The sequence below is a fragment of the Triturus cristatus genome, chromosome 3_2 (genome assembly GCF_964204655.1).
Source record: "Triturus cristatus chromosome 3_2, aTriCri1.1, whole genome shotgun sequence".
NCBI lineage: Eukaryota > Metazoa > Chordata > Amphibia > Caudata > Salamandridae > Triturus > Triturus cristatus.
The window spans coordinates 582,283,089-582,298,666 of record NC_140584.1 but is presented as its reverse complement, the minus strand read 5'-3'; the positions used below and the strand labels follow the sequence as shown (position 1 = coordinate 582,298,666).

General features: G+C 44.6%; 1 protein-coding gene across 5 annotated transcripts in view; it reads left to right on the top strand.

Annotated features, from left to right (window-relative positions):
• Positions 1-15,578, top strand: part of MACF1 (microtubule actin crosslinking factor 1) — a 1,146,281-nt gene that overhangs the window by 366,815 nt on the left and 763,888 nt on the right. For all 5 annotated transcript variants that reach the window (XM_085648361.1, XM_085648360.1, XM_085648359.1 and 2 more), the window contains 3 exons: positions 4,349-4,475; positions 5,921-6,104; positions 7,399-7,562. In XM_085648361.1, the coding sequence (XP_085504487.1) occupies positions 4,349-4,475; positions 5,921-6,104; positions 7,399-7,562 (475 nt within the window). The remainder of the gene's footprint in view (positions 1-4,348; positions 4,476-5,920; positions 6,105-7,398; positions 7,563-15,578) is intronic.

Sequence of the window (15,578 nt, the reverse complement as noted above, 5' to 3'; positions counted from 1 at the left end):
TGTGCCTAACCAACCCTCAACATCCCAACTTACCCCTTGAAGTGGTGGTCGCTCCTGGAAGATCCTCGTCCCTGAGCCTGCAGTGTTTCTTAGTCCCGGAGAATCTCCATTGAAATCAACAGGGCACCCGACCTCAAAACAGCACCCTGCACCCGGCCGCCCTAGTGCCGCTGAGGGTGCACCTTTGGTGCTACTTTGGTCCCCAACTTGCCCTGAGCTAAACCCTTGGAGCTATGCACCCACAACTCTGTGGCCTGCTTGCCAGCAGCCACCAACCGGAGCCCCCCTATCCTCCATAGGATAACATGGGCCTCAACACTCTGCACCCGGCCGCCCTAGTGCCACTGAGGGTACAACAACAGTGCAACACTGACCCTGGGAGACCCCTGAGTCTGACCCCAGAACCCCAACTCCAAAGACCGAGTACTTACCTCGAAACCGATAACCTGCTTTTCCTCATAGGATAACATTGACACTTTTTCTCCCCAAAAGTTTCAAAGTGTCGACTTTTGAAAACTAAGAATATTCTTTAAAAATTGCACAAATAACCAAAACGCATTTTCTTAACTGTTTTCAGGAAATGTCCCAGTGCTGAATCTAGGATCCAGCACTGTGTCAGAAAAAATAATCCGAAAAGTAACTTACCTGCAATTTATTGAAAAAGCCCATTTGTTCCAATGTACTGTATTTGCTAAGTGTTGCATACTACTGCTCCCCTGTAAATCAAACAAAGTACCATTCATATTGCATTTTCAAACAGTTCTATATCCAGTAACTTATTGCTGAAAAGTATTTAATGCTTACCTGTTCCAGGCTTGCTTGGTTCTAAAAATAAACAACAGTATATTTTTTATACAAAAACAATTGGCCTAGAGTTCAGTTCTTGAGTGTGTGAATTCATTTGCTGACTGAGTGTGTATATCAAATGCTTAACACTGTCCTCTGAAACTGCCTTACTGCTCGACCAAGCTACCACTTTAGAGAGCAAGGTTCTATCTAACTTAACCTCTGCCTACCTCTGGGGACTCTTGTGACTCTATACACACACTGTACCTCACTTTGGTGCAGTATATATAGAGCCAGTTTCTTACATTCATCAAATGCCTAGCAGTGGTAGCAGCACATTTACGCGAAGACATCATGTCTTCCCGTATCTCGATGACTGGCTTATCAAAGCCAGCACGCTTCCTCTGTGCCACCAACATAGTCAAAATACCATAGAACTGCTCCATCAGCGAAGCTTCACCATCAATGTCAAAAATCTCATTCTTAACCTTTTCAGGTTCAGCCGTATATGGAGGCTATCCTAAATACACAGGTGAGATTGGCCTATCCCAATACAGTAAGAATCCAAAATTTCCAAACGCTACTACCACGTTTCCAAGCCAATCAAAAGTTGACAGTTAGAACTGTCAAGTCCCTACTGGATATAATGGCCTGATGGATCGCCATAGTTCCACATGTATGGCTGCATATCCGTGTGCTACAGGATTGTCTAGCACACCTGTGGTCTCAGTCAAAGGGTCAATTAGAAGATCTAGTGTCGATGAACATCCGCACTCATCACTCTCTACAGTGGTGGAACACAACCTGTTAAAAGGGCGGCCTTTTCTGAAACCTGTTTCCCACTTTATTTTGACAACGGAGGCCTCCCTAACAGACTGGGGTACTCACTTACAGAATCTCGCAATCCAGGGTCTCTGGGACACCAAACTCCAGGGTCTCCACATCAACTACCTAGAGCCTGAAGCTGTTCACCTAGCATTGAAAGCGTTCACACCTCACCTGATCGGCAAGGTTATCTTAGTCTGGATGGACCATGTACAATTTACAAAAACAGGGAGGCAGCTGGGCTCATCCTCTACAGTTATCGCATCTATCTCAGACCATTTGCCGTTGGGCTCTACATCACAAGATCCATCTGATAACGAAACACCTCCCGAGAACAGACAACGATTTTGCCGACCTCAGCAGGATGCCACCCCCTAGTACTCCTCCCTTACTTCAACAAGTGGGGATTTCCACAGTCGGGTCTGTTCACAACTGCAGACAACTAAAAAATGCCCAAACCTCGCCTCTAGGTTCCCATACCTCCTATCCAAGCACAATACTCTATGGATTAATTGATTAGGGATATTTGCCTATGCTTTTCCGCCGCTCCCTCTTCTTCCATTTCTGGTTCTGAAGCTCAAGCATACATCTCTCACATTAATACTAGTGGCTCCCACATGGGCCCGACAGCCCTGGTTCACTACACGACTAGAACTATTCGTAGTTCCCCACAAGAAGCTTGCCCTCAACCTTCTCACTCAGAACCATGGAGAAATCAGACACCCAGATCCCAAGAAACATAACCTAGCAATTTGTCTCCTGAGATCATAGAATTTGGTTATCTCAATCTTCCACCTGAATGTAAGACCATTCTCAAAGATGCTGGCACGTCTATTACTAGAGCATGCCATTCAGCTAAATGGAAAAGATTCATCTGTTACTGTCATAACAAGAGTATTAATCCATTTAATGCTACAGTACAAAACATTGTTTGTTACCTGCTACATCTACAGCTCTCTTGCCTTGTATTCACATCCATGCGCTTACATCTGACTGCAGTGGCTGCTTTTCTGCAAAATGGACAGCCTCTTTATTCAAAGCACCTGTCATCCAGGCTTTTATGGAAGATATTAAGAGAATGAGTCCATCCCGGGTTCCACCTACACCTACCTGGAATCTTAACATTGTCCTCACTAGATTTATAGGTCCACCATTGTAACCACTACATAACTGCTTCTTTCAATTTCTGTCTTGGAAGGTCACTTTTTTAATTGCCATTGCTTCACTCAGATGTGTTAGTGAGCTCCAAGCACCAACCTTAGAAGGACCTTTCTTCCAGCTCCACAGTTAGGGTGGTCTTTCGCACCAACTCAAAATTCCTTCCAAAGGTGGTCTCTCATTTTCACCATAATCAGTTAAGTTGCCTGTGTTCTTTCCTCAGCCAGACTCAGTTGTGGAAAGGGCTCTCCATATATTAGATATTAAGAGAGCCCTTAAGTACTAATTTGACAGAACTAAAGACTTTTGCAACTCTGTTGCTTTTTCGCCCCCTCATAAAGGAAAGCCCATATCCAAATCAGGCATTGCCAGGTAGCTAGTTAAATGCATTCAGACATGCTCCTCTAAAGCCAAAAGGACTCTACCCACACCCCATAGAGCACACTGTAGTCGCAAGATAGGGGCTTCTATGGCTTTCCTGGGCAATATTCCACTAGCTGATATATGCAAAGCTGCTACATGGTCTTCACCACACACTTTGACTAAACATTATTGTGTGGATGTTCTAACAAGCTAATGTAGGTCAGGCAGTGCTAAGTACACTCTTTCAAACAACTGCAGCACGCGCAGGTTAGCCACCTCTTGGAGGGCACTTCTATATAGTTTATGCAAAGCATGTGTATCTACAGCCACACACCCCTCGAACTGATTATGTACCTTACCCTGTAAGCATCTGTTTTTGGCATGAATAGCTGTAGATTCACATGCGCCTCCCCAGACACCTGTGGCCGTTACAGTTCCTTTACCTTTTCATATGCATGGACATCTCTTTACTTACACTTACTTGACACTCCATTCTCACCCACCTGCGGGAAAACAATCTGGCAATGGAGTTCATGCCCATGTGCATTATCACTAAGAGGAGGAGTCACTCTACCTCCTGACTTGAAAGACTTCTTCGAAGAAAAACAACTTGCACACATCCGTACCCAGCACTAGATGGCAGGAGTATGCAAAGCATGTGAATGTACAGCACTACATGCCAAGAACAGGGTAATTAACATAATCCTTCTGGCGGATACTCTATCTTCAGATTCCTCACCTTCCTCTTGCCTTCCCGTTCTGTGGAGTTGACTTCTGTGACTGGCAAATATGTCCCAAGTTTCAGCACACTGTGTCCTCCAATCTATCCCTGTTGATCCCCATCTGAGGTCACAGAAATGTTCAAGATGAAGTGAAGTCAGTGCGGTGAGGTGCCCCCTGTTTTCGACTCTGAGCAGTTACTTACGGAGGTGGTATGAAGCCACTGCAGACTCCGATTGCACCACCTACCGGCAAGATGGAGCAATAACTTGAAAACAAATCTGAATCTTATCTGGTGTCTGGGGATTGTCAAAAAGCAAGGAATCTGCAGTTAGATGGCGAATCCACCAAAAAGTCTTACTGAGTAACATCTTCTTTATGCTGTTTTCATATGATGTTCCCATTCTATTGTATTTTGCTTTTTTGGTTTTCTACACCTTGTGGTGGCCTCCTTTAATTTCAGACTCATGTTCTTGTTCTTCTCTTCCTTTTTAAGGGTTGAGCAACTGTATCAAAAGGTTATGTCTCTCTGGCATCAGCTGCACGTGAACACCAAGAGCCTCATCTCATGGAACTACCTACGGAAAGATATTGACCTGGTTCAAGGGTGGACTGTGGAGACGGTAAGGACCTTTACAAGTAGGAGGGTGTCCATACAGGGCCATGGCTTCTGGAACAAGCCACAACTCCTGTACTTTGATCTTAGGCCTTCAGAGGACAATTATAGTGACTGAACAATAGCATGTCTTAGGCACTAGCCGACTGACTGGAGCAAGAGTGCACATAGCACCACACCCTCCTGTGGCCTTACTTTAAACAGTCATTTGTCGCCTTTTTTAATTAAGTCATCAGAGCACTCCGATCATGCCCTCACTGGCCACTGCACCAGAGATTTTAGCGCTGACTGAGGATGCAAGAAACTGAATAGTGAAGCAAAACTTGCCCCCAAGTCACCAAAAAGATATAGCATTGGTGGCAGATGCACTCAATCTTTTTTTGAAACAGTAGTGATACAAAATAAAACCCCAAAAAATTAAAGGTTAATCAAAATAATGTATGTCAAGTCACTAAATGGTTGCAGGCACTATCTTAACACATTCCTTTTAGATGATAAATTGCACGAGTGAAATGAGGTGGTGAACTAAATCCCTACAATACGTACCTTCACTGAGCAAGGAAAAATAGAATATTCCTGTTTTGGAGCAGCAAATAAGGGAAAGGTGAAAAATGGTGATTACGTCAGAAGCAGAACATGCTTGTTTAGAGTTGGCGAATCTCTGTACTGTAGTCCTATGACAGCTTTAGGGACAGTTTGTATGACTGTTTTGCAGTTAAGAGAAAACCCACGATTTATTAAACCTCCAGTTCAGATAAAAAAGATACATTCCAGGACTCACGTGTGTAACCTTGTAACCTCTGTAACCTCTTTGATAGTAGCCTCAAGATGCGTGTCTAAATCCCTTCTACCATTAGGAATGGCATAGTCTGTGTGACAAATCTCAGTATCTGTTCTTGTTGATTATGGACCTAGAGTCATTCCTTGTGTTTGGGTCGCTAATCCTTTATTAATGGGATGACCTGTATGCAGGTTTCAACCTCTGCAGACAGTAGCAGCTCAGACGTTAAAGCAAACCTCTCACTAAAAGCTTATATCCCCATATGTGGGTGCCTACACGGCTTGCCTGTGCTCTTTCACAGCTCCTTCAAGCTGTCTCCAATGCCTTAAAGCTTTCAAGTACACATGGACCATATATCTGTATCCTGGTTTGGTGCATGGTAGAATCTAATGTCTACTTCTTTAGATACTTTTAGGTGAAATCTGTATAGTTATTGTCCATCTAATGGCATTGCCTGTCTATTGTATTTGAGTGTGCATTCTCGTGTGCACCACTGGTGGGAGGAGGTTATTTCTTTTAAAGCAGATCTTGCATTATTTTGGGTTCTCCGCAAAGCACCCGCCTTGTTCGACTAGGCCATTCCTCCCAAATGCTGCTGCTGTTCATGTTGTCTTTGACTAAGTTATTTTTTGTATGATACTTGCTGAGGATGATCACCTGTCATTTTCCAGCTCAGGGCCACTGCTCCGGCAGACCAGCTCCAAGCAGTGAAAAACCTGCAGTCTCATTTTGATGACTTCCGGGACGACAGTCGGGACTCGCAGCTCTTCTCGGTGGCAGATCGTCTGCGTCTGGAAGAAGAGGTTGAGGCTTGTAAAGCACATCACCAACAACTTCTGCACTCAATGCAAACAGGTGAGTGGAACATGGAGAGGGCTCGGAGTCCGTGCCACACATTGTGACTAAAAAGCATAGAAATGTTAATCTGGGCATCTTCGGGAATGGCACTGTGCAATGCAACTATATGAGGGCTTAGAATGCTCTGCAGGGTGTCCAAACTACCACCTTTATGAAGAATCTGTGAAGGTTGGCACCACTTCTTTAGCCAAGATCCTGTGGAGAAAGACACTTCCTGCTTGTGTTTTTAGGAGACTGCACACTCCCTGCTTAGGGGCAGATCTGTGAGATACGAGATCCCAGGGGGCATTCCCACATTACTTGAAAGGCTTCAGGCTCACATTATGTGTTTCCCTCTGATCAGATGTCAACCCAACATCAGTCAGTGTCCCCAACTCCGCCTGATAATGGATGTGTTGCTTGCAGTACTTAGAGATGGTTTGCTGCCGAACTATGTGCCCTGGGCTTCATCCACCATGTTCTAGTGTTCATGTTAGTACTGTTTTATCAGAGTCCCTGGATAGCTGCCAGTTACTTGTACACTTCCGTTATCCTCGCCACCACTACAGTTGCTATTTGGCATGGACGAGTCTCTTTAATCATTGTATCCTGTGGCTATGCCATTTGAATTCACTTGCTAAACCCTATCACCCAGTTTTTACCTGCTCCCTAACCTCTAATGAGCACAAAAATCATCTCCTCACTGTGTCCTCTTTGTGCCAGCTTCAGTGCTTCTCAGAGGAGCCCCCTCGATTAACCCACAGTTCCTATGCCTCATGCCTTCAGCTTAGTAAGTCGCCTCCTGATGATGTGGCATTTGTTTATCTCAGCCTGTCGCAGATGGATGCCTTCTTATAACCCTTTACCCTCTTCCAAGTTCTTGCATTCTCCGTGAGTTACTCCAGATAGAATCACTTCACTGCAGATCCACCCATGGCTCCTATCTGGTCACAGTGACTTCTCTCAGCTTCAAGTCCTATTTCTCCATTCCCTCCACCAGCCGCTTGGCAGTCTCTGTAGGTTACAGGTGTGATCCACGACAGAAAGCTTTACCTACTGAACTTTCCTGTCAGTGCACTTGAGCGTCTCCGCATTGTGATCTTGTATACCATGTATAGCTGGTCAGGGCTCGAATCCCTCGTCATGCTCTTCTAAGAAGTCAATATTCACAGCCCTGTTGCCTACTTGTGTCCTTCCCTGACAGTTTGCTGATCCCACTCAATACTCTCGGTGGCTCACTCTGCTGCTAATTCCCACCTGTTGGAGCTGCTTTTTAAGGATAATGTTAAATGTTTCTTTCCTGGGTTTTTAGAAGACAAGGATGAATGTGAAGCCAAGACGTACATGACACAGCTCATGAACATCCGACTGCACCTGGAGGAGTGCGAGAGTAGACTGGTGCAGAGGATCCACACCCCTCCAAGCTCTGAAGAAGACAGCGGACAGGGCACAGCCGCTTGCATTGTGGAGCAAGAGGTGAGCTTTACCCACTGCTCGGGTATCATTCCGATCACATTAAGGGAGCTGTAGCCTCTGGAGCTCTCCGGACCATGGTGCCTGAGATTTATTTAAGAAAACTTCATGCCCCAACTTGGAGATTCATGGTGGAGGAATTATCTTCAGCTTAAAAGAGGGCAATGGGATGGGAGCGTTGTATGAATGTGCATTTGTATTGTATTTCTCAAGAGAGCCAGAGCTCGTATCAAGGGCAGGCTTTTGTAGCCTTGTTATATATTTTTAAGAGTTATTTGAGGTTACGAAAGACCCCACTTCCTGTTGCAATTCTGTATTCCTTTCTACTCTGGCTGTTTGCTTTGCTGTTCTTGTGCATTTGTTCAGCCTTTGTCTGTAAGGAAATTCTCTCTTTGTACTGTCAGAACACATTTGAAGGAAAATAGTTTTCAGATGAATAGTCACCTATTTCTGTATTCTCTTTCATCTGTGAAAATGTCCACATATTGTCACATGGTCCAAAAAGGCCCCTTAAAATGTGTCCACCTCCCATATCCTTGAGCATACAGTGCACTCTAAACACTACTTTTCCACTTTTCTGGAGCCTTTTCTTCTTTAATTTGTATCCCCCCTTTTATTTTTTCCTTGAACAAAATTAATTGTATATTATAATTTGTACTGTTTTTTTTTACTTAAATAAGCCTTATTCGACCTATTGCAGCCTGTCTTGGTCACTTCTCAGGTCCATTTAGAGGCTCTTCTGGTCCAGTTATAGTGGATTTAGAATTGAATGTGCTCAGTTCTCAAATCAGTGTCTTCCTTATCAGAACTGTTTTCTTGAGTTTTAACGAGACAAATACAAATTAACAGAACCTCACATCCTCAGTAACTCTGTGCTCCCCTCATTTCTTCAAAACATAATACAGCTAAACATTTTCTTTGGGTTACCCCCTGACTCAATTCTTCCTTCCTCTGCTTTTTTGAGTACGTACAGGTTTACTTCAAATGAAGCTGCAGTTCAGTGTTTACACCACACTGCTAAGGGATATCCAGGGACATTGACTTAACAACCAGAAAACCATCTTGTCACTCACTGCCAGTAACCTCTCAAAGCCCTCAGGGATGTAGGGTATGCCAGTTCAGGTGCCCCATCCAATCCATTGTTGAGAACAGAGGCTTCCACGTTTTCCCAATGTACTCGTATATAAAGTTCAATAGTTAGTTGCCAAACAGTTCCTAAGACTTAGAGCTCATCTTAAAGTATTTTTCTCTTTGAAAGCTGTTGCAAGCTTGCCATCAAATACCATGTAATTAAGTTAATACATATCATGATTTGTCAAGCCCTTTGCCAAAATATCTCTCATGCCCAAGATTGAAGTCCCTGAACCAGGAACAGGCTAGCATAGAACTGTATGTTCGAGGCATATGAGCTGTAGATTGTATACTTGTGCATAAACCGCCATCTGCTGTTGGGCTCGGATTTTTGCACTTTGTGTTTGTCTTGGAAGAAGTCTTTTGTAGTCACGAGGTAGGTGACTCCTCCTTGGGACGATAGTGCGCATGGGCATCGACTCCATCTTCAGATTGTTTTTTTCCGCTTCGACGCGGGCCATGAGGCCTACCCACGCCGACCACGCAAGCAGTCCATGGAACGGACCCCATTTAAAAAATGCCCCGGGTGTGGTGCTAAGTTCCCACACACGGACTTGCACGAGTTCTGTAATCTCTGCCTCTCCCCGGAGCACGAAGAAACCAGCTGCGAGGCCTGACGATCATTTCGATCGAAGGAAACTATTTGTGACCGTTGGGCTCGACGACACCAGATGAGACGCGGCACTAGTCCGGTGCCGGATATCTTCGGAGAAGAATCGGAATTTCAACTTGGCGCTGAAGAAGAAGAAGGGCACATTCCCGTGTCTGAAGCCGACAACTCCGACATGGAAGAGGACTCCAACATCACTCCGGCTCAACGAACCGTGAGTAACGAGCCCCAACTGACCGCAAAAACACCAAAGACTCTGGTTACACCTTCGCCCTCGGACTCAGGTCGACACCGTGATACTGTTTCGGACGCCCCGCCTTCGAGCCTGGCCATGAAACATAAAGACAAGCCTTCCGGCTCGGGATCGAGCCAACCTCGTCCAGGTGTTGAACCCACATCTTCAGCATTTAAACACAAGGCCAAGTTTGACGCCCCGCTGTTGGCACCGAAGACATCTTCGGCACCGAAAGACTCTCAAAAACCAAAGACTTCGGAGCCGATACTACCGAGACTAAAGCTTCAGAACCGACACCGGATAAAACAAAAGCATCGGAGCCGAAACCAATTAAAGAATTTTTTTGGGAAACAGCCAAAAGAAAAGCCTTCGGATCCGAAACTGTGAAAAACTAAGCCTTCGGAGTCGAAACAGCCCACACCGAAGTGCACCGACCCTAAAAAGCACGGAAGCCCTCGTAAGCAGACTCCATCTAAAGAACTTCCTCCACAAGAGTCTTTGGATCCGAAGCAAAAACAGTTGCATATTGACCCGGACACTGGAAAACTTCAGCAACACTTCTCAAAAAACAGAAGCTGGACCTCCCTGAAGACTACCACATACCTTTAAAGAAAAAAGACATGGGTACTAACCCCTCTTCCCCTTACATACCTCCCTCTCCTCCACCTTCTAACCCACATCTAATAATTTCACCAGCAAATTCACCACCACCACATTTTTCACCTGGGCACCAGGATGATAATGATGAGGATGGGTATGGAGGTGCAGATGGGGATGGGGAAGGGGATGGAGATAATGATCAGGACACCATTCCACAGGACCCAGACTCCTGGGATGAATACAATAAGGACCCGGATCATACAAATGACCCCAATCTATATCCCGCCAGACCATCACCTCCCGATGACAATATTGGTTTCGCGCAGCTTATTATTAGAGCTGCTCAATACCATGGGGTGTAATTACACACTGACCCCTCAGAAGAGGATTTAGTGGATACTTTAGCTCCATCACAAAAAAATACAAACACACTACTCATGCTTAAGGGTATGATAAAACACGCCAATGAAGTATTCAAAGACCCTGTGACCTTGTGACAAAAAATATAAAGCCGCTCCTACAGACCCAATTTACATCAGGGGTCAGGTACCTTTAGATTCGCTTGTCGTTTCAAATGCACGAAAAAGGGCAAATAGAATCAAAACTTATAGATGCATCAGGCAAAATAATTGCATCTCAAGCGGCCAATCATTGGCGCATTGCCAATGCACAAGCTCTCCTGGTGCGGTATGATAGAGCTCACTACTACGAGCTAGAAAAACTGATGCAACACTTACCAGACCAATACAATGCTAAAGCTCACTACCTCATTCAAGAGGGTAAACTTATAACAAACACTTCCATCATATGTGCCCATGATGCAGCTGATACCTCGCGTGCCATTAACACCAGCATTTTGCTACGACGACACGCTTGGCTCCGAATCTCAGGCTTTAAACAAGAAGTACAGTCAGCACTTCTTAATCGGCCATTTGATCAGGAGCACCTTTTTGGCCCCACAATCGATTCTTCATTGGAAAAAATGAAGAAAGACACCGAGACTGCTAAAGCCTGGGGGCATTACAGCTACCCTCTAACAGAGGTTCTTTTTGTTGCTCCTTTTATAGGGGTGGCTCAAAGACAGCTGCATCAGAAAACACCGCCTCATCTTATAAAAGCCCCAACCAATCCTCCTCATCCATAGGATATTTTCGGGGATGATACAGAGGAAATAACAATAGAGAAGAGGCAGAGGAAACTCCACCTGAACTTCTCCTACCACCAAACAGTGACTTCCCTCCACTACACCCGATCATTCCACTCCTGTCGGGGGACAGCTAACACAGTTCCTACCTGTCTGGAATTCCTGCTTTCATATTCCCATTCACCCCGCTCACAGGAAATATCTCAGGTTTGTGGTACTTGGTCAACACTACCAGTTCAAGGTCCTCCCATTCGGGGTGACTACAGCACCCAGAGTCTTCACCAAGTGTCTTGCAGTACTTGCAGCCCACTTAAGAAGACAGCACATTCACGTTTTCCCTTATCTAGATGACTGGCTTATAAAAGCCAAGTCGCACAGCAGCTGTGTGCACCACACACACACAAAACAATCCAACTGCTTCACCACTTGGGATTCACAATAAACTTCACCAAATCCCACCTCCAACCATCCAACATACAACAATATCTAGGGGCTACAATAGACACTTCAAAAGCTCTAGCATACCCCACTCCAGTCAGGATAAGTGCCATTGAAGCTCTAATACAAAAATTTCAACCGCAACACTCACTACCAGCGCGAGTGTTAATGCAGTTAATCAGGATGATGGCCTCATGCATTTTCATCGTCCCTTATGCAATGCATCCCTTCCAGTATTGTTTGGCATGTCAATGGAACCTGGCTAAAGGTGAGCTAACAGATCTGGTGTTGGTAGTCAACCGCACCCATCGCTCTCTGCAGTGGTGGAACACACAAAACCTTTCAAAAGGGCAGCCATTTCTCGACCCAGTTCCACAGATAGTGCTAACAAGAGAAGCATCGCTCACCAGCTGGGGAGCTCATCTTCAAACCCATACCTTTCAAGGCATAAGGACCCCGCAACAAAAACAATTCCACATAAACGACCTGGAATTGTTGGCAATCTTCCTAGCGGTAAAATCTTTTCAACTCTACCTCCTAGGCAAAGCTGTTCTGGTCCACACAGACAACATGACAGCAATACACTACATACAGAAACAGAGAGGGCCACACTCTCTCCAGCTTTCACACCTAGCTCAAAGCATATGGAAATGGGCCATTCCTCAAAAAATATATCTCCTTGCAGAACACCTCCCAGGAGTACACAATCAAATTGCGGATCTACTCAGTCGCCAACAGCAGATACACGAATGGGAACTTCAACCTCAAGTTCTACTTTCATTCTTTCAAATGTGGGGCCACCCAGAAACAGACCTGTTCGCCACACACCAAAACGCAAAATGCCCAAGCGTCGCATCCAGGTATCCAGACCCATTGTCCAAAGGCAATGTGCTATGGATGAACTGGTCAGGCAAATTTGCTTACGCTTTTCTGCCTCTCCCACTCATTCCGCTAGTGGTTCGGAAACTCAAACAGCATTCCCTCACAATGATCCTGGTTGCTCCATCATGGGCCCGACAACCATGGTTCACAACCCTCTTGGAACGATCAGTAGTTCCTCAACAAAAGCTACGCCTCTCACTCAGAACCATGGAGAGATAAGGCATCCAGATCCCAATCAACTCAACCTTGCGATCTGGCACCTGAAGTCCTAGAGTTTGGCTACCTTATTGGCTACCTTAATTTACTGCCAGACTGCATGAACATTATTAAGGAGGCTAGACGTCCTACCACTAGAGCTTTCTATGCCGCAAAGTGGAAAAGATTTGTAATTCACTGTCCAAATAACAGAATCAACCCACTAGATGTTTCCATTCAACACATTATCTGTTACCTTTTCCATCTACAACAATGTAACCTAGCTTATACATCCATTAGACTACATCTTGCAGCAATAGCAGCCTATCTCCAAAACAGACAACATTTGTCTTTGTTTAGGGTACCCACTATCAAGGTATTTATGGAAGGACTTCAAAGAATAATTCCACCTAGAGTTCCACCCTCTCCAGTATGGAACCTAAATGTGGTACTTACCAGACTCATGGGTCTCACATTCGAACCTATGCATAAATGCGAATTGCAATTTCTATCATGGAAAGTAGCTTTCCTAGTTGCAATCACCTCTCTCAGAAGAGTCAGTGAACTCCAGGCATTAACCATACAAGAACCATTTCTTCAAATCCATCATAACAAAGTGGTTCGTAGGACTAATCCAAATTTTCCACCTAAAGTCGTCTCTGCTTTCCACCTTAACCAGTCTGTAGAGCTCTGTGTTTTTCCCACTACCAAACTCAGTAGCAGAATGGGCTCTTCACACACTAGACGTAAAAAGAGCAATACTTTGCTACATTGAAAGAACAAAATCATTTCGAAAAACGAAACAACTTTTTGTGGCTTTCTCCCCACCTCATAAAGGCAATCCTAACTCAAAAACAGGGATTGCAAGGTGGATTGTTAAATGTATCCAAATATGATATGCGAAAGCCAAACGCGCCTTAAACATTCCCCCTAGGGCTCACTCCACACGAAAACTAGGGGCATCTATGGCATTCTTAGGGAACATTCCGCTAGATGACGTTTGCAAAGCAGCAACTTGGTCTACACCTTACACGTTCACAAAACGCTATTGTGTAGATGTGCAAGCAAAACAATAAGCTAGTGTGGGCCAGGCTGTATTAAGAACACTTTTTCAAACCACTGCAACAGATACAGGTAGCCACTGCTAAGGAGGTAACTGATGTATAGTCTATGAACAAGTATACAATCTACACCTCATATGCCTCGAACAGAAAATGCTACTTACCAGTATGCATCTGTTCTTGGCATGTAGAGCTGTAGATTAGTATACGCCTACCTACCTCCCCGGATACCTCTATCTGTTCCAGTACTATCTTACTTAGATACATTACACATGGACATCCTTTTCTATTTCTTACTAACTCCATCACGACCCTACATGGCAAAACAATCTGAAGATGGAATCGATGCCCATGCGCATTATAGTCCTAAGGTGGAGTCACCTACCTCGTGACTACAAAAGACTTCTTCCAAGACCAAAGCAAAGTGCAAACATCCGAGCCCAACACCAGATGGCGATCTATGCACAAGTATAAGAATCTACAGCTGTACATGCCAAGAACAGATGCATACTGGTAAGTAGCATTTTCCTTATTTGTGCTAGGACTTACTTCCAAAAATGATTGAGTTTAAGATAAGACCACCAGATGTGTAGCTCATCACCCTACAACCCACAGTCTCTCCAACACCTATCACTTGTATTGGTGGACATTGTTGTGACTTTCCTTGAAGTCTTAGCTCAATTAGATGTGAGCTTGTATGTTTTCCCTATTAGTTATAAATAGTCCCCCAGAGAGTTCTGTTGTTCCTCACCCATGCTCCACTCTCAAGCATATCAGCTATGGATTTACAACTTCCATTTTCTGTCATAAAGTGTCACTGATAGCCAGAGTAAATTGTGGATTATGATGAATGTCTGTGAATGGAAAACTACTATGTCCTACACAGGTAAACACACCACTCTCAGCCATTTTGATGGAACTATGGTAACTCTTCCAGCTACTGCTGCATCCATGTGAGCTCAGAATTTCTCATCATATTGACTGGACTATTAAAACATGATGCAAAGTTTGGCCGCTGTATTCCTTAAAGTTTGGCATACCCAGTCCTCTCATCTGCTTCCTGCCCATGAAGATGTTTGCTTGGTTCTCCCATTTACCCCCCACCACCCGAAAAAATTAACTTACTATTCAATTGCTGGGTGTCATTTAATAATCCAGGAGTGGGGATAGAGCATTGTCTGACAAAAAGGGTGTCAGTAAAATATTAATCTAATGATCTGGCTTCCACCATTGCCAGAGATGTTTAGGGGTGCCACCTTTAACGATCCTTCCTCAGACCATCCTATAAAATTAGGCAATTGGCCCTGCTACTAGTACGAACAGTTATTGAATGGGTTGAAACCAATGTTCCCTCTAATTTATTTCCTCTGTGTGCGGCAGTGTATGGTCTCTGTGCGCCGCAGCCAAGACTATGTGCATCATGTATCCGACCATGCATGCGAGTGCAGCGACAAATATCAGTGCAAGTACTACTCCAAAATTTTACTTAACCTAAAAAGAAGGTGCATTTCTACACATACAGCACCATGTGAGATGGTCTTAAGTCAGATTTGCAATTTCGATATGCATGCCATGGTCTTGATGGACAGTCAATCCAAGTAATGGCAAGCCATGAACGCCCCACAAAAAGCACTGGTTGAAGTGAGCCGACCCAAAGCCCCCTCTCTGTATTCATTCTGGTAAATCACAGAAACTGCCTAATAGTGCTCATTGACCTGGATAG